General features: G+C 37.2%; 6 protein-coding genes and 1 long non-coding RNA gene across 7 annotated transcripts; 2 read left to right on the top strand and 5 right to left on the bottom strand.

The window, feature by feature from the left end:
- Window positions 1–168: 168 nt before the first annotated feature.
- LOC131005634 (dirigent protein 22-like) lies at window positions 169–1,055 on the bottom strand. Its single transcript, XM_057932641.1, has one exon. It carries the CDS (start codon window positions 849–851, stop codon window positions 246–248), a length of 606 nt encoding a protein of 201 aa, XP_057788624.1. The 5' UTR covers window positions 852–1,055; the 3' UTR covers window positions 169–245.
- Window positions 1,056–3,471: 2,416 nt separating this feature from the next.
- Window positions 3,472–4,353, top strand: LOC131005633 (dirigent protein 21-like). The gene has a single exon (XM_057932640.1). It carries the CDS (start codon window positions 3,529–3,531, stop codon window positions 4,123–4,125), a length of 597 nt encoding a protein of 198 aa, XP_057788623.1. The 5' UTR covers window positions 3,472–3,528; the 3' UTR covers window positions 4,126–4,353.
- Window positions 4,354–8,480: 4,127 nt separating this feature from the next.
- LOC131005632 (dirigent protein 21-like) lies at window positions 8,481–9,513 on the top strand. The gene has a single exon (XM_057932639.1). It carries the CDS (start codon window positions 8,670–8,672, stop codon window positions 9,384–9,386), a length of 717 nt encoding a protein of 238 aa, XP_057788622.1. The 5' UTR covers window positions 8,481–8,669; the 3' UTR covers window positions 9,387–9,513.
- Window positions 9,514–17,903: 8,390 nt separating this feature from the next.
- Window positions 17,904–19,487, bottom strand: LOC131005631 (two-component response regulator ORR26-like). Its single transcript, XM_057932638.1, has one exon. It carries the CDS (start codon window positions 19,160–19,162, stop codon window positions 18,608–18,610), a length of 555 nt encoding a protein of 184 aa, XP_057788621.1. The 5' UTR covers window positions 19,163–19,487; the 3' UTR covers window positions 17,904–18,607.
- A 2,044-nt stretch (window positions 19,488–21,531) lies between these two features.
- Window positions 21,532–22,232, bottom strand: LOC131005630 (dirigent protein 21-like). The gene has a single exon (XM_057932637.1). The coding sequence runs from the start codon at window positions 22,190–22,192 to the stop codon at window positions 21,626–21,628; it is 567 nt and encodes a 188-aa protein (XP_057788620.1). The 5' UTR covers window positions 22,193–22,232; the 3' UTR covers window positions 21,532–21,625.
- A 2,015-nt stretch (window positions 22,233–24,247) lies between these two features.
- LOC131005629 (dirigent protein 21-like) lies at window positions 24,248–25,023 on the bottom strand. The gene has a single exon (XM_057932636.1). The coding sequence runs from the start codon at window positions 24,875–24,877 to the stop codon at window positions 24,311–24,313; it is 567 nt and encodes a 188-aa protein (XP_057788619.1). The 5' UTR covers window positions 24,878–25,023; the 3' UTR covers window positions 24,248–24,310.
- A 691-nt stretch (window positions 25,024–25,714) lies between these two features.
- LOC131005628 (uncharacterized) lies at window positions 25,715–26,900 on the bottom strand. Its single transcript, XR_009095297.1, has 2 exons — window positions 26,365–26,900; window positions 25,715–26,019 (listed from the first exon to the last, which is right to left on the bottom strand). It is a non-coding gene; the product is annotated as an uncharacterized LOC131005628 (long non-coding RNA).
- Window positions 26,901–27,445: the final 545 nt, after the last annotated feature.

Raw genomic sequence — 27,445 nt, 5'->3', positions numbered from 1 at the left:
TTAAGGATATTTAATTGGTGCGTCTCCTCCCAAACAGTAGCTTTAATTAGGTCACTCGGTAATAAAATAGTATAATGCTTCATCGTCTAATTCGTTTTAGTCCAATTGCAATTGTTGGATCGAACATAAAACAAAATGTACCGATATAAACAAATTAAACTCATTATATGTCACGTTTGAAACCGCCACAATATAGCATTTTATTACCGTAACAAGACAAGACAAAACAAAAGAAAATAAAGCAATTACACAAGCTCTTGTTCAATATTCTTCAACCTCGCGCTAGCCGATTTCACATAAAACGTGTACTCGATAACCGTATGGCTAGTCGCCGCATCGTAAGAGTAAGTCGAGCTTACAGAATACCCGGTGGCGAAGCGGAAGAGGCCGGTCCCACCGACCACGGGCAGCTCCCGCATCGCCTGACCGATCTCATTCCGCCCCACGATGCTGATGGTGCTCCCGTTATACTTTCCCACGGTGAAGTAGAAGTTGAGGTTGGTGGCGAAGCCCATAACCCCCAAATCCGAGGAGGTTATGAGCCCCTGCACTCGCCCGACCACGGCCGACCCCTGGTCAGGCTCGGCCGTGATCAGGTGGTCCATCACCTTGACCTGACCGAATCTCGAGGCGGAGTTCGCGGTTATCGAGGCCTGGGCAACCTCGTACACCGTGTGGTTCGCCCCACCGGCGATGTCTTGGACGTAGAAGTGCAGCTGCGTCAGCTTTAGGTGTGCTCCGATGACTTTGGTTTTCAAAAATGGCAATGAATTGCCGGAATTTTCGGCATGAATAGCACTTAGCATGGATATGAGGAGAGAGAGAAACATCAAAGATATAACTTTTGCCATTGAAGAAATAATCGGAAAAATTTAAGATTATCGACAACAGATATGGATGAAGTAGTATATGAGTAGAAAAACATTGGTCAAGTTTATAGTAAGGAACCAATTAATTATTCAAAGAGGGCGGCTAAGTGTAGATAGATCAGAGAATTAAAAAGGAATGTTTGCGTTATTTTATTTTTTGTATCTTCACCTAAATTAATAATGAATTATATTGATCTGTAACTTTTGGACAGATTTAGTTTAATAATATTTTTTTTTCTGAGTTCACGTGACGGTGAAGCATGACATGTGAGTTTAGGTAGGGACGTAAATTATTGTCGGATAATATAAAGAACATAATTATGAAATTTATTATCAATGAAAATCGTATATGGTAATATCGATACAAAATTGATGCCACGGCCACGGCTGTCTAAAGACATGTGAAAGATGATTCACTCAAACATCTTCCTCTATTTTTATTTTGATTCATCCTTAAAATATATTTCTAACATATTTTTGAAAATAATTTCATTAATTATTAATTTTACAATTTCATTTTTTGTGATAATCATTCTCCATTTATCAAATACACGTAACTTTTATGAAAACCCGTGTCATCTTCTCTTAAAAAGATGTTTGGGGGACGAAGTGAGTGGTATTCTAGATCCTTCAGTAGCAACAGTTGTAGCTTAGCGCTATTGATCCATGTGCTACCTTTTTGATTGGTTTTCTAATATCCTAAAGTATATTTTGCTGCACCTAGCCTTTTGAAGCGAAAATGTGTATAAATTTAAACAAGGAAAGGAAACGTATATGTTGTATGTAGATCTGGCGAGACACGTCATTTTTCAGGTGTTGAGATTTTCTTCGGAGAGTTTTTTGAAAAGACGGGTACTTCCTTGCTTAGGGCGGAATATTTTTAGAAAAAATCGAAAAATGATAGGACATAAATCAATATATTAAAAAACTAAAATACAATTAAATAGTGTTAGATTAATGTTTCGATGTTGTTATCTTGTTTTTGAGTGAAAATAAGTTTTTTAGAGAGGAGATTATTATCTGCTATACTTGCATCTTTATTTGTTTGTTTCTTGGATTGTCCGATATGTTGGAGTCCATATCGTACGAAGATGTATTAATTATTTAATTTATTGGAGTGTTTTTATGATCTGTCATATTGTATATTTTGAAGATATTTCGTGGTTCATTCTGACCACTTGATAACGCAAGTTAAATGCATCTATTGACTTGGGAATTGGGATCAATCTATTTCTTTACAAAGAAGTTATATACTTGGACCAAATAATAGTAATCTTATTTCCCACGCATCGCACCAATTGTAATATTTGAGTTGAAATCTACAATGATTTTGTATGATTCATCGGTTCAAATAATATATATGTACTATTTCTTATGCATAAACATAATGTATATATAATAAAAGAAGTATAAACAACTTTTAAAATATGAAATATACACAACTAAAATGTATGAATTATATATAGAACACGTATAAATTTACTGTATAAATATATGAGTTGCGAAAAATAAATATATTTGTATTTATAGAAAAAGAAGAATACATAATATAGATTCACCTTCTTTCCAAATTATTGGGGGTAATTTCTTATTTTGATGAGAGGCACCATTTATCTGATACTATAACTACTCTTTTTTATTAAAAGCATGTGAGGACGATCATGTAGGTAGAATCATTTTGAACATTTGGTTTTTCACAAGTTAAATTAGATGAAGATCGGATTTCAACATCATTAATTTCTATGTATGCATATTAAAAAAAAATATGTATGAGATCGATACTCAAATAATAGAATTTTATCTGAAAATTGAACCATCAATCTTATTCTTTACACATATGAATCACATCGTTTGAAAATTCTTGAATGGATTTATAAATTTTCGTAATAAAGCTTATAATATTAATTGACTTTCGCTGATAATAGATATTCATAAATATAAATGTTATACTTGAAAAAAAAATTAAAGAAACCTAAATTAACATGCATGTGAGTGCATGTGCACTAACTAAATAGATCAAGCAACATACAAACGTTAATAGGACGTCAATAGTATACTAATCAAATTAAGTACTCATACGGATTATCCGTAAAATTAATATTGATGTTTAATATATACTTGCGCATATAGGTCAGCTAGCTGCAACAACTTGTTAGAAATTTTATACTAGTGTTTCATCCGTCTCCATATTTATGCATATCTTTTAATTTTTTGTTCGTCCCCCCAAATTTATACATACATCCTATTTTTGAACACAACGTCACTTAATTTAGACAATTTTATCCTTATAATGTGCACTTATTTATCCATAATCTACTTAATTAACAATATTCTTAATGCGAGACTATTTATCCATTATCGATACTTTAATTAATAATTTCTTTATTAAAACTCGTGTTGAAAACAATTATACATATTTATGGGAGACGAAGGGAGTAACAAGTATAACCGTGAAACTTGGGATTATTAATTACAGATTAAGTTTGATCTTATTAAATCAAATCCGTGAACCGAATTCCTCCTCGATCGTAAAAAACCAGCACCCATGTTGAGATATCTAATGTAAAACGTACACAAATAGAAAATTTTCATCTATATATATTCACATCAAAATTGCACTACTTCTCAAATTCCCATCATCACAAAATAAATCAAAACAATGGAGAAGCTAAAAACATCTCTAATTTTCTTGACATTTTCATGCATTTTCATATCCACCCCTACAGCACATGCTGACAAACAAATCCCCGACAACGGCACCAAAAATTCGTGGTTCGAAAACATCTGCAAAGGACGGGAAAACATTGCCAAACTCCATTTCTACGTTCAAGACGTACGAAGCGGTCCGAACACCACCGCGTTCAACGTCGCTAGCTCCGCGGTCGCCTCGCCCGGCTCTTTGACGAGGTTCGCCGAAGTCAACGTCTTGGACGACAAGCTGACGGCGGCGCCGGAGCTCGACTCCGAGGAAATCGGCAGAGTGCAGGGGCTCACGGCCTCCGCTGACATGCGGGTTAGGGCTATTTCCTTGTCCTTAAACTTCGTCTTCACGTCGGGGAAGTACAACGGCAGCACGATCACCATCGTCGGAAGGAACCAGCTCGGAGACAAACAACGTGAGCTGCCGGTGGTCGGTGGCACCGGCATTTTCCGATTTGCCCGTGGATACGCTCTCACCACCACTTATTTGAACGATGCGGTGGCCAATCGCACGGTGCTCGAATACTCGATTTACGTGACAAGCACGATCGGATGAGTGCGTGTGTATATTGATGATGTCATTATATACGTAATGTGACATAACATGCGTGGGGTAATATAGTTTGGATGGGAGATATAGAGACTGTGTTGACTAATAATGTCTCTACTGATCTTCAATAGAATAATAAATCATGCTCATTAGGGCTCGTTTGGTATTGTCGTATAAGATGTGATATATTTGATTGAAATGTTTTTTATTGTAAGTCATATTAATGTTATATTTGATAGCATGTGTTAAAATATATATAAAATATAATATTTTGTTTAATATAATGTATTAAGATTATATAAATAAAGTTAATTATGAATATAATTATAATTTGTATTAATTGTGCACACCACCTTATTAGGTGGTATCTGAATCTGTATAATATTTGTCGGACTTTCATGTTGTGTTTTGTACCGATATTTGAGTTACATGTGAATATTATACAGCTTAATCACCATACCAAAAGAATCCTTAATAATTGTCCTGCGTCGTTCCGAATCATGAGATCTTTAATTAACTAATTAGAGGTTTTTTAATTAAGAAAATATTCATGTTTGTTATTTGTCGATTGGGATTTTAATCGAACCAACCCACCGAGTTTTGGAACAATTGTGAACTATTCAGTTTTAGGCTTTTTCAAGCTAAAAAATATTCAGGTTATAAATACTAAACCCTAATCCTAAATTTTCAAATTTGGATTTCGGGCTAACCAAATGGGGCTAGTTGGGCTCGATCGAGAGTTTATAAAAAGATATAACTATATTTCTCTTCGCAATTCTATATATTTGTATCAAACAAATACATATATGAATAAATGATATTTCAACATCGACTTATATAATAATAAAGATGTGCATATTTTTCTTAAATAAGTATCATTTTCTAATTTTTACATATAAATGTTTTATTTTAATTAAGTACTCCCTCCTATTTAAATTATAAGTCTTTTTTGAGCTTGGACACATATTAATAAATAAGAAATTACCCTAATTGTGTGTGTGACCAAGCGGTAAATGGTTAATGTTTGAGGCCAAAAGTCTTGGTTCGAGTCCCTGTCACGTGGCCTTCAATTTTTTTTTATTTAATACGGTTAATTTATCAAAAAAACAAAAAATCTAAATTACCATAATTAACCTTAATTAATTATAAAAATACCATAATTAACCTTAATTAATGATAATTTAGAAATCAATTTAGTTTGAATAATTACCATATTAATGATAATCAATTATAAAATGGAAAGAATTGAAAAGTGTAAAATGACTTGTAAAATGAATAGGAGGGAGTATTAGACGAAAAATATATTGAACAAAAAAATTTAAAAACTTGAAAATCAAATAACAAGAAATTTTTTATATAGGACTGGCTATTTTCAAGCCAACCATGTCAAATTGTCTGGCTATTTGGTTAAGAGTCATTCGGACTAGAATTTTTAGTGGGTTAAAAATTTTCAGCTTTGACCCTCTCGTATTGTCAGTCTATTTAGGCTCGATCGCAATGAATTTTGGATTGAATTGATATCCCTATTTATCATTGTGGATATTATTATTGAGAAAACAACTATTAAATTTAAATTCATGTATTTCACTCACAAAATTACGCTAATTAGATCTTTATATTAATAATGATTTAAGATTAACTAAAAATAACATTAAGTATGTGGGTCACACATTTTACCCCTTAATTTTAGTCTCCTAGTATTTAGTGCTCCCTTCGTCCATCAAATGAGTACTCATTTGAGGACGACGCAAGTTTTAAGAAATTGAAAATGCGTGTCTGTGAGTGGAATAAGAGTTTCACTTTTATTAGGAGTGAATACACTTATCAAAAAAATGAAATGGATACTAATTTAGTGGGTTGACAAAAAAGGAAATATGAGTATTAATTTGGTGGATGGATTGTAATTTATCTTTCAATATTATTCTTCATATTGATAATTAATTTATGAATTAATTTTATGCATATAAAAAATTCTATATTGTTCATATTATGTTATCAGACAAGTACCATATTAATTTTATTTTAAATAATGAGTTATGATTGGGAAGTTTTCGTAGAATTTGGAGATACGTTACAGATTGTTTTGAAAATTGTTGTTGAAAATTTTGTTTTATTAATTTATTCATTTTTATTCTTTTACTTTTTTTTCTTTGTTTAGTGTTTCTCTCCACAAAAGCTAATAGTATTATCAAAAGGTTTGTCTCTTGTTGTGTATACTCGACTTTTTGTTACGTAGAAGTTAGGACCTCTAGCTAGGAATTTTTGTACATTTTCTCTGTTTTATTAATGATACGATCTCATTCTCATTTAGAAAAATATCGCAGCATCATTATGTTAAAGAAATTATAATCTAAAGGGTCAAAGTTATAAAATTTAGACACTTTTAAAAAAATTCTATTTATAAACAAAATAAACATGCCCTCTTCCCGAAGACACGAAATAGTGTCAAATGGATAATTAATTTTTATAGAGATACTGACATGTAAATATATAAACTTTTAACCAACTCAAGAATTGTACTCGATCTTTAAGTAATTTTGGTATGTTAATACATAAATTTTAAATTTATTAATCATTTTATCACGAAATTATATATTATCCTAAAATTTAAATCCATTTCAAAATCAATCAAACTAAAATCCATAATTTCGATTTTTTTTTGAAGAAACAAGCTGAAACACTAAAACAGTGTAAAAAAGAAATACTAGCTAGTTTTTTATACACCGCATTCTTTAAATTTTAGTTTCGAGATAAATTCTTAACAAATTGAAACTTTAAGTATTATTGTACCAAAATTAAAATTCACATGTAATTTATGAATTAAGTAAAAATTTGTGTATTTACATACTAATAACTCTTATTCTTATCAAGATTTAAGCCGGATTTCCTACCAATGTGAGAAAAAAAAAAAAAAAAAATCACACAAGCCGTCGTAAAATTTTGTTCCATATTTTTCAAGATCGCTATTATATTATATGAAACGTCTCTAAAATTTAAATCTAAAAATTAATGAATTTTTTGACAACCAGAACCGATCACCTACCCACCGTGGGCAAACATAACGTGCCCACCACTGATGTGGCAATGTTAATTAGGAAGGAGAATTAATAAATCTTACTCTAATTATAATTATCTTACTCTAATTACAATTGCCACATCAGTGGTGGACACATTATGTTTGCCCACGGTGGGTAGGTGATCGGATCTGTTTTGACAACTAGCCCTCGTCTCGTCTAAAATATTATTCGATCGTTCTAACCTAACTACCAAAGCCCCCGTTCCGTGTAGTTTCCAAACGAATATTAATTATAGGGCGGCGCCTTTTGATCTCATTATTTTATTTATATTTTTCAACAATTTTGTTCCCAATTTCGCCAAAACTTTCGTAGAAATATTATAGATTGGATATAGAGAAATATCTTCGTATAAATTATCTACTGATTAATTGGACGGATTAGCTGGTTGTGATCAAACTTAACTTTTCTAAACTATATATAAACCTAACTTTCATGCTTATCCTTACGTACTGTTAAATATAAGTCCTATGATTATTGATGCTGCGTCCTCTATCGAATTAGTGCACATGTACCAATTTTTTTAAAATTATATTTCAAAGTTATATTTTATTAATATTATATGGTACATGGAAGCATAATCATAATGAATTGAATTAAATGAAATATTCTCATTCGTCCTATTATCAATGACTCATTACTTTTGAACACGAAAATTAAAAATAATGTGTAAATTGATTAAAAAGTATAGAATCCACGTATTTTTAAGAATTAATTTTTGTCATTTTATAGAATGAGACACCTATAATGAAATAGCCTTAAGTGGAAAGTAAGTCACTAATAATATAACCCAGGAAGTACATAACATACTAATTTAGTGTGTTTCACTCTTAATCTCTCTGTTTTATAATGACTTTATAAGAATAAAAAATATTATTATATAATAAACTCTAATTAATAGTTATAACTAAAAATGAAAATTAAAAAAATATATTCCCTCCATCCCTCAAATAACTTCATAACTTTTCTTTTTGGTCCGTCCCAAAAAACTTCTCTTTCTAATTTTGGACTACACACACCACTAATAATGCCTTATTTACTAGTACCTTACTTTTTACATTTCGTCTTAAAACTCGTGCTCATTCATCGTAGGATGTTATTTGGAGGAGAGGAGTGTTTCCTAACTTTAAATTAATTAACCTATTAATTTATAATAATTATAAACCTTTGTTAATTATCTTTTTTATGGTATTAAAATATAATAAATTAAAAATTATAATAATTTAAAAATTGAACACAGTGAGACACACTAAATGGTAGAATAGATGATCTCATCCGATACGAAAAATCTAGTTACAAAAATTTCGTACTAGTTAATGATGTTGAATGTTATCTAATCCAACCTGTCAAAAGCCAAAGCGTACAAAAATGAAACTACCAACTACTTCTAAATTTCCTCTTTGAAGTTTGACCTAGTACTTTATGATATATATATACAAAAGATACGTGACATAGTAAAACAAAAGATATATATACATGCATACAATCATCCTTCTTCAACACCTCCAAATTAACTCTCACTCCAATCTTCAAGAGAAAACCTTCCCAAAAAAGGAAACTTATAAGATGAAGAATCAAACCATAGGTAGTCTTCTCTTGATACTCTCCTGCCTCCTCATCGCCACCCCTTCTCCCACACACGCAAGAAAATTCCCCGACGCCACCGCCACCGCCGCCTCCGCCGGTAAAGCATGGGTCCGTACCATCGTGAGAGGAAGCGAGAACATAACACAGCTCCATTTCTACGTCCACGACGTACGAGCCGGCGCGAACGCCACCTTGTACGGCGTCGCTAACGCCTCCATCACCGCCACCTCCCCCACCAGCTTCGGCCAGGTCAACGTCTTCGACGACCTCGTCACGGCGGAGCCGGACATCGCCGGCGCGGAGGTCGCGAGGGCGCAGGGGACCACCGCCTCCGCCGGCCTCGAAGACCGGGCCGTCGCCATCAGCATGAACTTCTACATAACGTCGGGGGAGTTCGCCGGGAGCACGGTGAGCATCGCCGGCAGAAATCCGGTTACGGAGGCGTCGCGCGAGCTGCCGGTGATAGGCGGCACGGGCGCCTTCCGATACGCCCGCGGATACGCCGTTACGACGACTTATTTGAACGATGCAGAGACGAATTATAGTGTTCTCGAGTACACGGTTTACGTGAGTTACTCCAACGTGGCACTGTGGATGGACATGTGAAACAACTGATCGGTATTGATGTGGGTGGAGTTTGGGTCTCATTATAAATGTGTCGAAGGAAATAAAATATTATATGAATCCTATTGTTATAAATAGAAATGAAAATAATATTGTGGACGTACAAAAATGACAAAAGTGAAAACAATATCGTGGACGGAAGAAAATCAATTATCATGCATGTGAGTGTCGACGGATATACATGTTATGAATTAGAACACACAACAATTATGAAAAGTGAGAAATATATATATACGAGAATTGATGATTTTGTTTCTATGAAAAAAAATAAAAATAAAAAAAATAATCTTAACCACTATGTTGAGCTAGTGAGTCCATCTACTTTATTCATATATAAATTAGGTCCTCCTTAGTATATATGCCGAAAAGTAAGGAGTTATATACATTAAATAGGACTCCAATAGGACGGAGTGAGTATAATTTTCGGATACAATTATAGAAAATAAGACGATTATTTATGTCTTTAATGAGACATCAAGCGGTGCGATCTCCTGTATGTGAACAGTGAGGTCTCGGGTTCAAACCTCATTGCTCTCCCTCCCCAACTACCTCAAATCAAAAAAAAAAGACGATTATTTATACGTATGGTTGTCGTGCACGAAGTGGCAATGGACAAATTTTCAAGTAGTAGTGGACAATTTTTCAAGTCCTCAATTTAATTTTTGAAGCAATTAAACAACAGGCCATTTGATGTGATGCATGAATATAAATCCAAACCTATCAATATTTTATTGGTCGAATTAATAGCGAATAAACGACTTTTTAGTTTGTGACATTTTCTTCCTTGTACTTGGTATTATTTAGACTTTTATTGGTAGAAAGCGATGGAACCCTGTGTGTGGCTATGGAACAAATGCCACTAGTATTAATTAATTACGTTAACCTTCGAGCCTAAGTACAAATATGACATAATTTTTTTTGTAAATATAACACATATCAAATTTTCATGTTCGTAAAAATCAGTTGTGCCATTTGATCACGGGACCATAATATCAAAAGGCTGTAAATGAATATGGGATGAGATCTAATGTGGTAAACAAGTCGAACCGAGCCGAGCCGAATATTAATGGATTTGAGCTCGACTCGTTTAAATATTCAAGTGTTCGAGCTCAATTCGAACTTTTTTCTTATTGTTCGCTCGGCTTCGGCTCGTGTGAGATACTCGATAATGTCGAATTTGAGCTTAGGTTCGAGATGGGCTCGTTAGATATTTGTATATATGATGTTCGACCTTGAATTCGTTAAAAGTTTAGGAAAAACTTTTAATTAATATGTTACTCGAGCTCGAACTCGTCTAGTTTAAAGCTCGTGTACTAATTCGATTGAAGGTTCATGAACATATATACTTGCAACCGAATATGTTCGCGAGCTTAACGAGTTGAATGTTGTTAGACTCGAGCTCGGCTCGTTTACTATTGAATCGAGCTCATAAATAAAAAAAATTGAGCCGAATCTCGAATAGCTTGTGAGTAGCGCTATTCATTTACTATTATTTTATATGTGTCATTATATCCCATTTTTATAACTATTATTTTACGATATAGCACCAGATAAAACATTCTGACAGCCCAACTAATCACTTTGAAGTGAAGTCATACATTTTATATCTTGCCATATTTAAGTCCTCTTTGAATACGTATGTATATTATTTTCGACTCTTTTCAAAATCATGCACATTAATTTTTCAATTTAACTAAAATCACAAATTCTATTGTTCGGCTGTCCGCATCGTAGAAAGTTCGAATAAAAAACATCTTCAACTAAAAGATTGGGTATAAAATGTAATTTAGACCGTAAAGTCTTTCCGTTGGAATAGTACTCAAACCGAATATTCTATCTAACATGATAAAAACGAATCACTTTATTTAAATTAAATTGAAAATCAGGAGTTTGTTAATTAGTGTAGAATATATACGCTTCTTATTAAGTAAGAATTTGTTTACAGAAAGATAAATGAAATAAATAATTCTAGCCGGCCGCTGTCTATGGAAAGAGGTGGTATTGGGTACATCTGGATGTACCGTACACCCAGGTTGACCTGTACCCAAATTTTGATCCGTATCCTGACTTAAATTGTGTAAGTGATACGATTCGATTATACAAATGACACTACCTGTAATTGAAACTATTCTGTTATACAAATGACACTGCGTATAAATGAGACTATTACATTGTAAATGATACTGTGTATAATTGACATTATTCAGAAATATAAATGACTCTTCCTAAAATTGACATTATAAGATTGTAAATGACACTATAATATTTTAAATGACACTAAGATTGAAAATGACACTATAACATTTTAAAATGTTACAGTGTCATTTATATAATAGAATAATGCATGTCCATTATAAACAATGTCATTTGTATAATTAAATAGTATTATTTACACGATTTGGATCAGAATGTGAGTTTGGATTAGCATCCGCGGATCAGGATCATCACCAAAAATCCCTAATTCCACAAACTAATTAAAGCGCAGCCTCCTTAACTTCACACTAGTCTTGTCTGTCGAGGACCACAACACACATGCTATAATCCTTATTAATATATCACTAAACCCATCATGCCCTTAAATATTTAATCCATTAATTCAAGCAGCTGCCATTACCGACAAGTTTATACAGACAGAATTAGTTAAAATTTATCATAACAATGTTAGGTGGCAGGTACATTTAATAATAACGTGAATCACTAAGCAAATTATGTGGCCTAAAAATATATTAGTAATAAAATTTGAACTGCACGGTGCAAAAGTCTAATAAACCTAGCTAAGAATATATAACATCATGATCCAAATTTACAATGTGCCGTTGTTAATTTGAAACAAGAAGAGTTAGACGATACATATTTGAAAGTTTTTTTTTGTTTTTCATTTCTTTTTTTTCTTTTTCTTTTTATTGCGGTAATTTGGACTATGTGAATGGACATGATCAATATTCACGCGTTTTATCTCTTGAATCTTATCCATGTTTGCTATTTTATTTGAATTTGTTTCTTTAGCAAATTTTTATTTGATTATCTGGTTATAAAATCCATACACACATGAGACTTGAGAGTTTAGCCTGGGTAATAATTAAGTGTTTGTATTAGATTATTTACTGTGTTTTCATGTTACAGTATATTTGTGAAAATTAATAATTGTTACATCAATAACAACGTTTAATTATATTATTTAATTACTAAAAAAATAAATGATCAATAATCAGAATATTTACATGCTACATTTAATTAGGGCATAACTAAGGTATGTGAAATTGTCACATATCCAAACACATAATCTCGCAATAGATAAAGTAAGTACGTACGATGATACAGTATCACAGAATATATCCAAACATTAAAAAACAATACGCCAATAATGATTACCTTGTTTGGTGATAAACACCTACATCTAGGGGCCACGCCCAGAGTAAACGATCCACTATCTAAAGTTAAGATACAAAAGAACTTACACAAAAAGACAAGTTCTTACTGAGCCTCTATATCCTCCCAAAGCCTCACCAACAGTGGACAATTGGAAGCAAGACGAAAACTCACTCCCTAGGCGTGAACTCAGCGCGTTCACCACCTAATCCCTTAGGAAGTTTTCTGTCACGGACGATGCTTGCATCTTTCCCATCCTCGTTGGGGCTTTCCCAACCTTAGGGTCATTCATAGGCAACAACTGGTTTCGCCGTGCCACGGCTCATCAGGGGAACGGCATCAGCTCCCAACCAGCGTGTCCCAACGGACAGGCGTTCCACGTTCACTGAACGCCGTTCCCTTCCTTACGAGAAAGGCGAAACCCAAGTTGTGCCATTCCTTCAGAGCGCGCCAAGCATCCGCCCATGAGTCCACACGCGCACGTTCACGTTGGTCCTCGCCACGGCTTGCCCACGATGGCAACGGGCGTGCGAGGGTGGACTCATGGGCGGATGCTTGGCGCGCTCTGAAGGAATGGCACAACTTGGGTTTCGCCTTTCTCGTAAGGAAGGGAACGGCGTTCAGTGAACGTGGAACGCCTGTCCGTTGGGACACGCTGGTTGGGAGCTGATGCCGTTCCCCTGATGAGCCGTGGCACGGCGAAACCAGTTGTTGCCTATGAATGACCCTAAGGTTGGGAAAGCCCCAACGAGGATGGGAAAGATGCAAGCATCGTCCGTGACAGGTGGTATCAGAGCCAACCGGCGGGGCAAGCCGTTTCGTATGGGCGGAATGAGATGCTCCCCGCCGGGCGGTCTTTGGGCGGATGGGTCTCTCAGGTCCCCATGAAAGCCCTGGTGCGCGGGAGCAAGGCGGTCGAAGAGTCGATGCCTTGTCGTTTCCAAAGGCGACCAAAGAGGGCCGTGCGCATGCCCGGCGAAGGAGCTTGTCAGCTCGGCGAAGGAGGAAGAGTCCTCTATACCGGGTCTCCATCGGGTGCACGTCGTGTCCGGGGACGTCCACGAATCAAGTGGGGGAGACTGTCACACGGTGCCCGTTTCACCCTCGCACGCCCGTTGCCATCGTGGGCAAGCCGTGGCGAGGACCAACGTGAACGTGCGCGTGTGGACTCATGGGCGGATGCTTGGCGCGCTCTGAAGGAATGGCACAACTTGGGTTTCGCCTTTCTCGTAAGGAAGGGAACGGCGTTCAGTGAACGTGGAACGCCTGTCCGTTGGGACACGCTGGTTGGGAGCTGATGCCGTTCCCCTGATGAGCCGTGGCACGGCGAAACCAGTTGTTGCCTATGAATGACCCTAAGGTTGGGAAAGCCCCAACGAGGATGGGAAAGATGCAAGCATCGTCCGTGACAGGTGGTATCAGAGCCAACCGGCGGGGCAAGCCGTTTCGTATGGGCGGAATGAGATGCTCCCCGCCGGGCGGTCTTTGGGCGGATGGGTCTCTCAGGTCCCCATGAAAGCCCTGGTGCGCGGGAGCAAGGCGGTCGAAGAGTCGATGCCTTGTCGTTTCCAAAGGCGACCAAAGAGGGCCGTGCGCATGCCCGGCGAAGGAGCTTGTCAGCTCGGCGAAGGAGGAAGAGTCCTCTATACCGGGTCTCCATCGGGTGCACGTCGTGTCCGGGGACGTCCACGAATCAAGTGGGGGAGACTGTCACACGGTGCCCGTTTCACCCTCGCACGCCCGTTGCCATCGTGGGCAAGCCGTGGCGAGGACCAACGTGAACGTGCGCGTGTGGACTCATGGGCGGATGCTTGGCGCGCTCTGAAGGAATGGCACAACTTGGCGGAATGAGATGCTCCCCGCCGGGCGGTCTTTGGGCGGATGGGTCTCTCAGGTCCCCATGAAAGCCCTGGTGCGCGGGAGCAAGGCGGTCGAAGAGTCGATGCCTTGTCGTTTCCAAAGGCGACCAAAGAGGGCCGTGCGCATGCCCGGCGAAGGAGCTTGTCAGCTCGGCGAAGGAGGAAGAGTCCTCTATACCGGGTCTCCATCGGGTGCACGTCGTGTCCGGGGACGTCCACGAATCAAGTGGGGGAGACTGTCACACGGTGCCCGTTTCACCCTCGCACGCCCGTTGCCATCGTGGGCAAGCCGTGGCGAGGACCAACGTGAACGTGCGCGTGTGGACTCATGGGCGGATGCTTGGCGCGCTCTGAAGGAATGGCACAACTTGGGTTTCGCCTTTCTCGTAAGGAAGGGAACGGCGTTCAGTGAACGTGGAACGCCTGTCCGTTGGGACACGCTGGTTGGGAGCTGATGCCGTTCCCCTGATGAGCCGTGGCACGGCGAAACCAGTTGTTGCCTATGAATGACCCTAAGGTTGGGAAAGCCCCAACGAGGATGGGAAAGATGCAAGCATCGTCCGTGACAGGTGGTATCAGAGCCAACCGGCGGGGCAAGCCGTTTCGTATGGGCGGAATGAGATGCTCCCCGCCGGGCGGTCTTTGGGCGGATGGGTCTCTCAGGTCCCCATGAAAGCCCTGGTGCGCGGGAGCAAGGCGGTCGAAGAGTCGATGCCTTGTCGTTTCCAAAGGCGACCAAAGAGGGCCGTGCGCATGCCCGGCGAAGGAGCTTGTCAGCTCGGCGAAGGAGGAAGAGTCCTCTATACCGGGTCTCCATCGGGTGCACGTCGTGTCCGGGGACGTCCACGAATCAAGTGGGGGAGACTGTCACACGGTGCCCGTTTCACCCTCGCACGCCCGTTGCCATCGTGGGCAAGCCGTGGCGAGGACCAACGTGAACGTGCGCGTGTGGACTCATGGGCGGATGCTTGGCGCGCTCTGAAGGAATGGCACAACTTGGGTTTCGCCTTTCTCGTAAGGAAGGGAACGGCGTTCAGTGAACGTGGAACGCCTGTCCGTTGGGACACGCTGGTTGGGAGCTGATGCCGTTCCCCTGATGAGCCGTGGCACGGCGAAACCAGTTGTTGCCTATGAATGACCCTAAGGTTGGGAAAGCCCCAACGAGGATGGGAAAGATGCAAGCATCGTCCGTGACATTTTCACCAATTAATCGCTTAGTGATTATAATTTCACACAACCCAACCGACTACTCATAAACACAATGAAAAGCAATCGAATAAAATCACACTCACCTAATCCCTTAGAAAGTTTTCACCAATTAATCGCTTAATTAGTGATTATAATTTCGCACAACCCAACTGACTACTCATAAACACAATGAAAAGCAATCGAATAAAATCACACTCACGCACTGTATGATCTGAAAACTCACAAAATATTTTGTAAAACCTCAAGAAGATAATGAAAAATCGTGGCAGCTATAATCGTCCTCTAATTCACTTTAAATAGGTGCAACACTAGCAGGAATTTTAGCTTGAAGAGGTCTCTATCAACAAATGTAGAGTCTATCTGTAATTATGTTCAATAAGACTTCAATAAAACTAGAGAAAGAAGTCGTGCAGATCCAGGAGTTTGCCAAGAGATATAACTCTGAAATATGCTGTGAAATATCTACATAATGCATGGGAATGACATAGAGTATAACCTATACTCTAACGCGGTATGCGATTTTGAATAATATTTTCCTATTACAAACGTTGATGCGCATAATGTATTTTAAATATTATACCATTATATTACATTGAACTCATGCATATCGTGTAGATCTTAAGGACTCGTTTAGAATGAGTGATCCTAATATCTTATTTGGTAAGAAGTAATATGAAACAGATGGCCTTTATAAATCATAATTATAACTATATATAATCTTAATACATCATACCAAACAACATATTATATTTTACAAATATTTTAGTGCATTTACCAAAACATGATATTAATATGACATGTAGTAAAAAAAATATCACAGTACGTCAAACATATCACACCTTATCCATGCAACGTATCAAATGTATTAGATAAACAGCTAGAGCATAGAAGCTACAGTCGGGTTAAAATGGCATTTAGGGTAAAGATGCAGTACTATTAGTTAGGGAAGTTTTTGTTTTATTTTTTCAACTTTCTCTTGATATAGTAATCATGTTGTCATAACGATAATAATCAATTTTCAGGTAAAAAGAAGCATGAAAATCAAGCTATACATCATTTCAATCATGCATATACTGATAAGTGATATACTCTCATGAACTTAACCTAGAATTAGTTTAAGAATACCATCTGCTAAAATTTACGCTTTATGAATATCTAATTAAATCAATCAGTATTATATACACGAGATTCTCTATTTCAAAACCATGTTTACTCTTCTACTTCAATAGTTTGGTTTGTGTCGCATGTATTTTGAAAATTCTTTAATTATTGTGTGTATCTGGAATATTTTAATAATATATGGCAGCAATCCAATAATTAAGTAATTAAGGGGATTATTGCCGAAAAATATAAAAAATTTGTCAATTTTCTGATTTATATCATAATTTTTTTTTGTCAAAAAATATATGAATATATAATTGATTCTGAATCGTCTCACAAGGACAATTTCTCACAAATTCAATCTGAATAATTTACTGATAAAATGGTTTAAGCAAAGTTGCAGAGCATAGGAAGAAATAGAGTAATTTTGCCCAAATTCAATCTGAATTGAATTTGGGCAAATTGTCCTCCGTGAAACAATTCAGAATCAATCTTAAATTCATGTATTTTCAAATAAACAATAAATTATAATATAAATATAAAAATTGGCTAACTTTAAATATTTTTAACAATAACTCTTTGAGTCAAGAGTTGAATGACGTGGAGACTTGGGACTGCAGTTGAACAAGATGTAAGAAGTAAGAGAGAACACCTTTTATACAAAAATATTGGGCCAACAAGCTGCCCATCAAAGCCCATCTAAAACAAGTACACGGGCCTGGGCCCATTAATAGTGGTGTATGATCATCTTTGTGGCCTTTTAGAGATGCTGTTAGGGTGATTTATTATCTTATCCCCATATATATATTTGATACAATCCGTATCAATGGTGGAGCAATTCGAGTTGCTCAAACTCCAAAAATCAAGAGAGAAGGGAGAGATTTGATAAACATCAACCAAAATATTCATTCCTTAATCAACAATATTAGAGATTACATTATTTATATCTAATAATGAAAACCTAATGGGCTAATGGGCTGGAGCATAATTGGGCCAATCTAGAGATTGGGCCGAGCGTATCATTCCCACCTTCTTCGAAAACCACCTTGTCCTCAAGGTGGAGACTCAAAACTTCTTTATAGACCTCAATCAGAAGAGAGCTGCGGTGCTCTCGACTTTGGTTGCTTTCTCGTTGTGCTGGCTCCTTTTGCTCGTTGCAGATGGTGATGGAGTGTCGGATGGTTTTCTCTGCACGGCCACGGCCACAGGAACGTGATCAAACCGGTGATGCTCTGCAATGAAGAGAGGCTGCTCTTTCTTGAACTGGAGAGGTGGCTTAGGCTCGTGTTTGAACGCAGCTGGTGGCTTCTGCTCGTGTTTGAACGGGAGAGGCGGAGCCCCAACACTCCACGAGTACTGGACTTGGATTTTAGGCTCGGATTTCGCATCGGAACTCAGCTGGCCAAAAGATTGTTCAAAGCTGATGCTTGAGGTGCTACTCTTTGCAAGATCATTCACCTCAGCAGCCGCCTTCGCCTCTGCCATTGGCATAGACTTGACGTTTCCTTCACAGCTCTTTGGATCGTCGTGTTTCAAACAGGGTGAAGCTTTGGTGACTGGAGTTTGAAGGCCAGCATTTCCAGGAACAGCAGTAGCAGCAGCATCCTTTGGGGATGAATCCGAGAGCTTCGCCCCACCAAGCGTGGCTCTCAGCTCGTTTTCCTTCTACAACCTGCTCAAGTAGAGGCGATACTTCTGCAGGTGACTAGCCACATTCTCTCTAGTTAACCACGGCACGCCCATCAGGTCGAGGATTTTCTTGGGGCCAACTTTCTCAAATCCAATCAGATTAACCGCTTTGACAAACTTCTGATGAAGATCCACAGTCCAAACCACCCTCGCCTTCTTCAACGAGGAAGGGTCGCCACCCACGCGGTCATCACCCTTGTAATCAACGTCTTTCCTCTTCTTCCCGGAGACTGGATCCCCACCGAAGAAGAAGCCATCATCCGAGAGGTCTGCTCCGCCTCTGAGCATCATCTCGTCAAGGCTCTCGTGGCCTTCAATGTCCCTCACCTCGTGTATCCTCTTCCTGAACACGTGCTGCCATATGTTGCGGAGCTCCTTCATCCTGATCGGCTTGAGAAGGTAATCACAGGCGCCGTGCTGGACCCCCTTCATCACCCGGCTCGTCTCCCCATCCACGGATATCATTATCATGGGCAGATCCATCTCCAGGCCGACGTGCTCCAGAAGCTTGAAACCATCCATGTCTGGCATGTTCACGTCGCTGATCACAATGTCGAACCCATCCTTGCGCTCGCGTAGCAAGTAAAGAGCCTCTCTCGCCAAATTACACGTTGTGACTTCTTCGAAAACCACCTTGTCCTCAAGGTGGAGACTCAAAACTTCTTTTTAGACCTCTCCAAGTGCATAGAATTTTAGAATACTTCTTCTTCGAGCCATGTCTGCAATCATACAACCAAAGAGAAGTTTGCTCATCTTGTAGGAAGAATTAATCCATAAACCATTTTGGATTAATATCCCCTTCTCATGTTTCCCTGATGGGTCAAAGAATTGCACATCTTCACAATCACACACACCAGTAGACTTGTCACTTTGAACTTGTGCTTTGGTATCATTCACAAGACCAATCAATCCCCTAACATCATTACTCTTCTGAAAGTACATAGGCATAATTTTCTGGCTCACTTCACTTATTTCAGGTGCGTCTGTAGCTTCTTGAATCTCTAAGCTCACTCCACATGTTTCAGCCTCAGCCTTAGCATCTTGATTCTCTAAGCAGAATGGTTGTTCAGTTGCCTTGACGAAGCACACCATTTCGCTTGCTTCTTTAAATCCTTGTACGATTACTTCATTAACTTCTTGCTCTTGAATTTGGCTCTTCTCCTGTTCTTCAAATTTCGATGATCCAAAGCGAAACTTGATAGCTATCAAGAAGTTGCTCCAAGTCGTTAATAAACAATTCGCCTCCAACCAGTGGAACCACGTCAATGCCTCACCTTCTAAGTGATAAAAGACCAACGAAAGTCGCTGCTCACCAGGGACATCGCGAAGAGTGAAGTATTTATCTATTCGACATGTCCATTCATAAATATCACCATCTTCTCCAATAAACCTAAGTGAGTTTAGTCCGAAAGCCATCAACACTATCTGATTCTCAAATTCATGTGGTATTAAACTCCTAAAATTCCTTCAACAAAACTAATCCAACTATCTCTTCATTGTGTCGCCTGCTCTTCACCAACCCATCAACAAATTCAATCAATTTTTTTTTTTATTTTTTTTCTTCAGTGCATACAAATCTCACCGGCAATTCTACAATCAATTTAACAAATCTCTTACCTAATACTAATGCCCATTCAAAAATACCAACTGATAGGAATCAACCAAAATAGAAGAATCGAGCAACGGGATTTGCAAGCAAGCCAGATAAACTACTGCTCTGCAAACAAAAAGAAATATCGGCAAGTAACCCTGACCTTAATTGCTTCAATTCCTTTCTCTTGTTTCTTGTTCTCCACACTGCAAATAACCCAAATCAATCGTGCCTTCTTCCCTCGGTTTCGCACAATGCCGACAGCTAAACGCAATTTTTTTTTTTTTTGGATATTCAAAGAGAAATTCTCTCAATGAAAGCACCAATTGATACAATCCGTATCAATGGTGGAGCAATTCGAGTTGCTCAAACTCCAGAAATCAAGAGAGAAGAGAGAGATTTGATAAACATCAACCAAAATATTCATTCCTTAATCAACAATATTAGAGATTACATTATTTATATCTAATAATGAAAACCTAATGGGCTGGAGCATAATTGGGTCAATCTAGAGATTGGGCCGAGCGTATCATTATTCCTAAATTAAATTCATAATCATTCAAATAAATCTGGAAACAACACTCTAGAAATTTGAAGGGAAATAAAACACAGGCATATGCATAACCTCGTTTACTGTTGACGTGTTGTTCAGATTCAGCGACACTCCAAAGCATTGAGTTTAAGGTTCGATTTTGATTATTTCAAAGATCCAAAAAAGGTTTCTTGAATTAAATTATTATATTATATAAATATTAAATTAGGGTTTTAAAGGGGTAACGTAGTACATCTATTAATTTTTATTTTATTTTTTAAAAGGGCTATGGAACTCACTAATCATGGAAACTCTTAATATTTTTTTTAGACTAAACTCTAATTAATAATATTTGATCATGAAATAAAGTATATATATTATATTGGTGCAGTACCGCACAAAGACCAGGCATGCATGATGCATCTATTGTCACTCAAAAACGCATGCACTTGAAATTAAGTGTTCACTTCTATTCTTTTATTTTATTTTATCTTCAGTTTCAATTTCTTGTATTATACATTAATTTATATAGTGATTAATAAGTTAGAGTTTATTATACCCAATTAGGGTGTGTATATATAATAATTTTTAATTAGTATTTTCAATTTCTTAATTAGTAGGATATATATAATTAAAATTTCAATTTCTCATTATACATGTTAAGCATATGCGCATGATTCATTGTAATATAATAACTTTTTATTTTTAAAATGAGAATCATTAAAATTGTGAAAATGTCTTTCATCATCATAGCCAGGTCACACACAACGGAGAAAATGAAGAAAATAACATGACACACAATATCGATCCTCCCAACTTAGAGAAGTCCAATATTTAATTATTGTTTCCACAGTTGATATTCCAAAATATTTCAATAATGGAAAACCATAATATCAACCTCTACGATAGCATTCCCTATAGTGCGATTGTAGAAATAGGTCTGCAGCGACGCAACTCCTCGGGCCAGGCGAAACCGACCCGACCCGCCAACAACGGGTAGCTCCCGGTACAAATGTTGGTGCGGGTTGTGGCCCAGAACCGAAAGCGAGCTACCATTGTAGGTTTCATCCGTGAAGACGAAGGTCATAGCCATGAGAAGATCGACCTCCTCAAACGACGCCGTCATGTACAACCCTTTCAGATAGCCCACCCGTTTAGACGTCAGTTCGGGTCGGACTGTCAGCGGGTCATCCGCCGAAGCAAGCACCCCGAAAGAAGTGACGTTGGATCGGGCCACCACGGCCGCAGTTACGTTTTTGCCCTTGGCCAAATCATGGAAGTAGAAGTGCAATTTGGTAATTTTCTCGGGCGGTTTGTCGCGGCTCATCATCTCGAACCAGCTCTTGAGCTCCGTCGGGCCTTCTGAAACGACGTCGTTTAGGGTTATTGCGGAAATTAGGGTGAGTAAGAGAATGGAAGCTGAAGTTGATTTCGTCATTTTTGGGGGTTTTATGGGTTATGTGTTTAGTGTAGTAGTAGTAGTAGTAGTACGAGACTTTATATACAAAGTTTTGGTGCAATATTTGATCTTTACATTTTATTTAAACTACTATTACGTGAAACAAGGTTTAAAGATTTTGTAATGAAGTTGGTTTCTTAATTTTATTTCACTATATATATTTCACCTGCTCGCCTAACGTGACGGAGTGAACGATCATGAAAATTTAATTGGAGTTTTATTAAATATAATTGAAATCAGCGTTACAGCGAGAAAATAGTTGATTGACATATACTGTGCATGCTGTTTTGTTAAATCATCACAACATGCTCAAAATTGAATTTAATAGTTACATAATGCATAAATGGATAATCAAATTGAACCACAATTTTTTTTTAAAAAAAAAATCAAAGATTCAAGTACAAAAAGAAAAAGTGAAATCGGGAAGAAATTAATTCTATGGCTCGTTTAACGTATAACATGTTTTATTTTGGAATAAAAATTAATAATGTTGATCTTGTCACGTAATCAAATAAAAAATTATGTATGTGCGTATCATGTGCTAATTAATTAATTATTAGGATATTGATAACTTATAAGATCTATAATTTTATATGAGGGTACCTTCAAAAAAAAAAAAATCGCAGTAGGGTCTGTCAATATTTTCTTCTTCTTGTTTTTTTAGAAGATCAATAATATGATTCTTCATTTTCTCATTCGTGCTATATGTTAATATGCTCATTACAAGATTATTAAAAAAATCAGTGGTGTGATCTCCTTGCGCCAAAAGTATAGGAAATTGTTTATGAGTTGATCAATATTTGACTATATATAATTTTTCTAATACTGAAATATTTAATTTAGTAGAATTAAATGACATGGGTGATGATCGTAATATATTTATTTACTCAAAACAGATTTTCAGTTAGTGAGAAATAATTATTTGAAGTTGGTTACTCGAAATTAATAGAGTTGTGGAAAAAGTGATAAGTATTAAAGAGCCCACATTGATTAGATAACACTAATTAATATAGTATATAACAATGAAAGTTATTACATCAATACATGTAAACTGTATGCACAAGTAATGGATTGCAAAGCCCACACGCGTGCCACTGCCCATCCGGCTCTGGTCCCTAGCACCTGCAGATCTTAAATCCCAAAATCCCATTGGACTTGTTATTTTTAGACCATTGATTTCTTCGGCCCAAAAGGATCGAGGCCCAACCTGTTGGGCCGATATGTGCACACGGGAACTCGTTTCATAGCGGATCGGGAGGACCCGTACGTTGATCTAAAAGATCGAGGCTCAACCCGTTGGGCCCGTAGTTGCACACGGGAAACCGTTTCCGTAGCGGGTCGGGAGGACCCATTGATCTCCCGTCAGAAACGGTCTCACAATATGAAACTCGCGTCATTATGGGATGAGAGGGAGGTACACCAGAGAATTCAAATAGTGTTGTGGTTAATTAGAGCTTTAATACAATTAATTATTACTCCATTCGTTCACGATATCGTTTTCACATTGTGCACGACACATGTTTTAAGAAAATGGTGGATAGTAGTTGATAATGGTGATATTGTTGTGAGTGGAATTTAAGGGTCTCACTATTGTTGTAAATGGAAGTTTGTGGATTCTATTGCCATAAATGAAATTGCAAATGATATTGTGGATGGAGAGATTATTAATTTTAGTAAATAAATAGTTATACTTACTATAATAATTTATATTTTTCAAACTGAATTACTTAACGAACTTGTTAATGAGTTAACGAATTGAATTAATACTATCAAACTCAAGTTTGATATATTTATTTATCGAATTTTGCTAACGAATTTAAATGAACTTTTTTCGAGCCGAGCTCCAAATAATTTGCGAGCAACTAGATTTGTTTCCATTATTTAATTATGAGACACTCTCCCGTGCAACTGATTTTTGAATGACACTACTTCAACATACAAATGACACTTGAAGAGTGTCATTCAGAAATGTTCAAGTGTCATTTCCCGAATGAATTAGTGTTATTCTAGAAACCAATTGCACGGTGCAACCTGTTGCACATGAATATTTGTGTTTAATTATTGTCTTAATTTCCACAGTTGATATTCCAAAATATTTCAATAATGGAAAACCACAATATCAACCTCTACGATAAACTTCCCCATAGTGAGATTGTGGAAATAGTTGTGCAGCGTCGCAACTCCTCGGGCCAGGCGAAACCGACCCGACCCACCAACAACGGGTACCTCCCGGTACAAATGTTGGTGCGGGTTGTGGCCCATAACCGAGAGCGAGCTACCATTGTAGATTTCATCCGTGAAGACGAAGGTCATAGCCATGAGAAGATCGACCTCCTCAAACGACGCCGTCATGTACAACCCTTTCAGATAGCCCACCCGTTTAGACATGAGTTCGGGTCCAACTGTCATCGGGTCATCCGCGGAAGCCAGCACCCCGAAAGAAGTGACGTTGGATCGGGCCACCACGACCGCAGTGACGTTTTTACCCTTGCTCAGATCGTGGAAGTAGAAGTGCAGTTTGGTCATTTTCTCAGGCAGTTTGTCGCGGCTAATCGTCTCGAACCAGCTTTCGACCTCCTTCGGGCCTTCTGAAACGACGCCGTTTAGGGTTATTGAGGAAATTAGGGTGAGTAAGAGAATGGAAGCTGAAGTTGATTTCTTCATCTTTGGTGTTTTTATGGGTTTTGTGTTTAGAGTAGTAGTAGTAGTATGATTTTATATACAAAGTTTTGGTGCAATATTTGATCTTCACATTTTATTTAAACTACTATTACGTGAAAGAAGGTTTAAAGATTTTGTAATGAAGTTGATTTCTTGATGATTTTATGTCGCTATATTTCACGTGTTTCTCGCCTAACGTGACGTAGTAAATAATTATGAAAACTAATCTCAGCCATGCACGGGAACATTGAAATTAAATGAGTAATATTTAAAATTAATGATTATAAATATTAGATAAAATTAAAATATAAATAAATGAAAAATATATATTACTCCCTCCGTCCCTCAAACATCTTCCTTTCTTTTCATTTTGATATGTTCCCAAAACATCTTCCTAACCTACTTTTCAAAATAATTTCACTTATTACTTTTACAATCTTCACTTTTTGTGAGACTCATTTTTCACTCATTTAATACACAACTTACTTTTATTAAAACTCGTGCCACCCTCCCTTAGGAAGAAGATGTTTGGGGGACGGAGGGAGTATAAAAATTAAAATAATTTATATAAATTACTCAATAAAATTAATCTCGAATTTAAAAACGTAAATTTTAAATTTTGTATAATATGTAATGATAATTATAGTTTTCTACTCGGTTGTCGCCAGAACGACAACCCATTTTTTTTTCCGAGAACAAGCTATTTTTTGTAATAAATTATAATTTTCAATCGAAAATACAGTTTAACGGTTGGAAAAGTAGGTTGTCGTCTGAACAGACAAATTACTTATGTCTTGAAAGTACATTGATTGAGACATTAAGGATAATTAATTTAGTCAATTTGAACATAAACACAATAATTTTATAAAAATTGATATTTTTCATTACAACTTAACAAAAATGAGATTTTAATTTTTACTCAAAAATAAAGCTACTTACTTACATTTTCAAGTTGCTTTATTTTTTTGTCTTATTTAGTGTAATAGTAGTACGATTTTATAATCAAGCTACCTAACTCAAAGATTAAAAAATAAAAAATAAAAAAGCTTTCCCCGTTGACCTCGAGCTGCATGGGCAGCATCCCACTTGAGCTCGGGCGCCTCTGCAACCTGCTCCAGCTCTATTACAACCACCTCATCGGAGAGCTGCTCGCATAAATTTGACATATCGTGAGCCTTTCATTGATTCTATTCATAGTCCCGTTTTACTTTTTATAACCCTTTATTTAAAATAATAAATAAAAATTAATATTTTACTCTATGTCCATGCCCCAAATTAAATACTTCCTCCGTTCCAAACGAAATGTCCTACTATTTCTTTTCGGCACAGAGATTAAGAAATGTATATAAAGTAGATAAAATGGGTTGTTGTAAATTATTTAAATATTAAGTATAGAGAGAGAATGTATTGCCAAAAAATGAAACAGGACATTTCGTTTGGGACAGCCCAAAAAGGAAAACAGGACATTTCGTTTGGGACGGAGGGATTACCTTATAACCATAGCCTCTAGACAATGTAAATTTTAAGCGTTGACTGCTCACGATAAGAAAACTAAAGAGAATCACTCCTCCTGCTCCAACGATAGCGCTGGAGCCGTTGAGCGCAGCAGCGTAGGAGAATGGCCTCGGGCTAATGGTTGGGGTGGGGGGTGGGGGGTGGGCTGATCCTCAACGAAGTGGGATTGCTGAAGTGGAAGTCATTGTTGGGAATCAAGATTTTGGAAGAAGAGAAAGGCTTTGAACAAAGGATTATTCCCAAGCAGGCCTTTGTTTTGGTTGATGTAGGAGAACATAATATGATCTCCTTCTCCCCTGATGAATCAGACGATGGTCTGCGTGTGTGTTTGTGTGTTTTTTTTTTTGTGGATTATTTTGGGGAAACAGCTGGAAGATAGTAATTTCAGTATGACTTGTTCATCTTCTTTGACAAGCAACACCTATCATAATCTAAGTGTTCCCTTCAAATTTAGGCACCTCCAATACATTGATGTGCAAATAATGGTGCAACTTGAAGTTGCTTGTTCTGGGATTCTGGAAAAAAGATTGCAGACAAAAGGATAAGAGTTAGTATATTATTTGGGACAATGGATTATAGGGTAAATTAGTAAATTCATAGTTATTTATTGCAGACAAAAGGAGGGCACGAGTTTTAATAAAATAGTTGGAAGATGTGATAATAGTGTTAAAAGGGTAGTATTTAGCTCACTAAATTATAAAAGTAAAAGGTGAGTATTTTTTAAATATTGAGTGTGAATGGGGTTTAAAGTATAAAAGGGCTAAAAAAAAATACGCAGTCTTGATAGACAGACGAAAATAGTAATAAACACACCATCTTTGTGAACAAAGGGAGTAGTATTATTTTAGATGGAAGTCTATATCGAATAAAATGAAGGCTATGAAAATAATTACCTTCTTTCATTTAGAGACACTCTCCCGTGCAACCGGTTGCACCGTGCAACTGATTTTTAAATGACACTACTTCAACATATAAATGACACTTGAAGATCTTCAAGTATCATTTGTATGTTGAAGTAGTGTCATTCGAAAATGTTCAAATGTCATTTCTCGAATG

The sequence above is a fragment of the Salvia miltiorrhiza genome, chromosome 1 (assembly GCF_028751815.1).
Source record: "Salvia miltiorrhiza cultivar Shanhuang (shh) chromosome 1, IMPLAD_Smil_shh, whole genome shotgun sequence".
In the NCBI taxonomy this organism is placed as follows: Eukaryota; Viridiplantae; Streptophyta; class Magnoliopsida; order Lamiales; family Lamiaceae; genus Salvia; species Salvia miltiorrhiza.
This window is presented reverse-complemented; position numbering and strand designations above follow the sequence as displayed.

What these genes read in the sequence shown, in the direction of transcription:
- LOC131005630 (XM_057932637.1), bottom strand. Translation starts at nt 22,192, where the DNA reads ATGACGAAATCAACTTCAGCTTCCATTCTCTTACTCACCCTAATTTCC.
- LOC131005633 (XM_057932640.1), top strand. Translation starts at nt 3,529, where the DNA reads ATGGAGAAGCTAAAAACATCTCTAATTTTCTTGACATTTTCATGCATT.
- LOC131005634 (XM_057932641.1), bottom strand. Translation starts at nt 851, where the DNA reads ATGGCAAAAGTTATATCTTTGATGTTTCTCTCTCTCCTCATATCCATG.
- LOC131005629 (XM_057932636.1), bottom strand. Translation starts at nt 24,877, where the DNA reads ATGAAGAAATCAACTTCAGCTTCCATTCTCTTACTCACCCTAATTTCC.
- LOC131005631 (XM_057932638.1), bottom strand. Translation starts at nt 19,162, where the DNA reads ATGCCAGACATGGATGGTTTCAAGCTTCTGGAGCACGTCGGCCTGGAG.
- LOC131005632 (XM_057932639.1), top strand. Translation starts at nt 8,670, where the DNA reads ATGCATACAATCATCCTTCTTCAACACCTCCAAATTAACTCTCACTCC.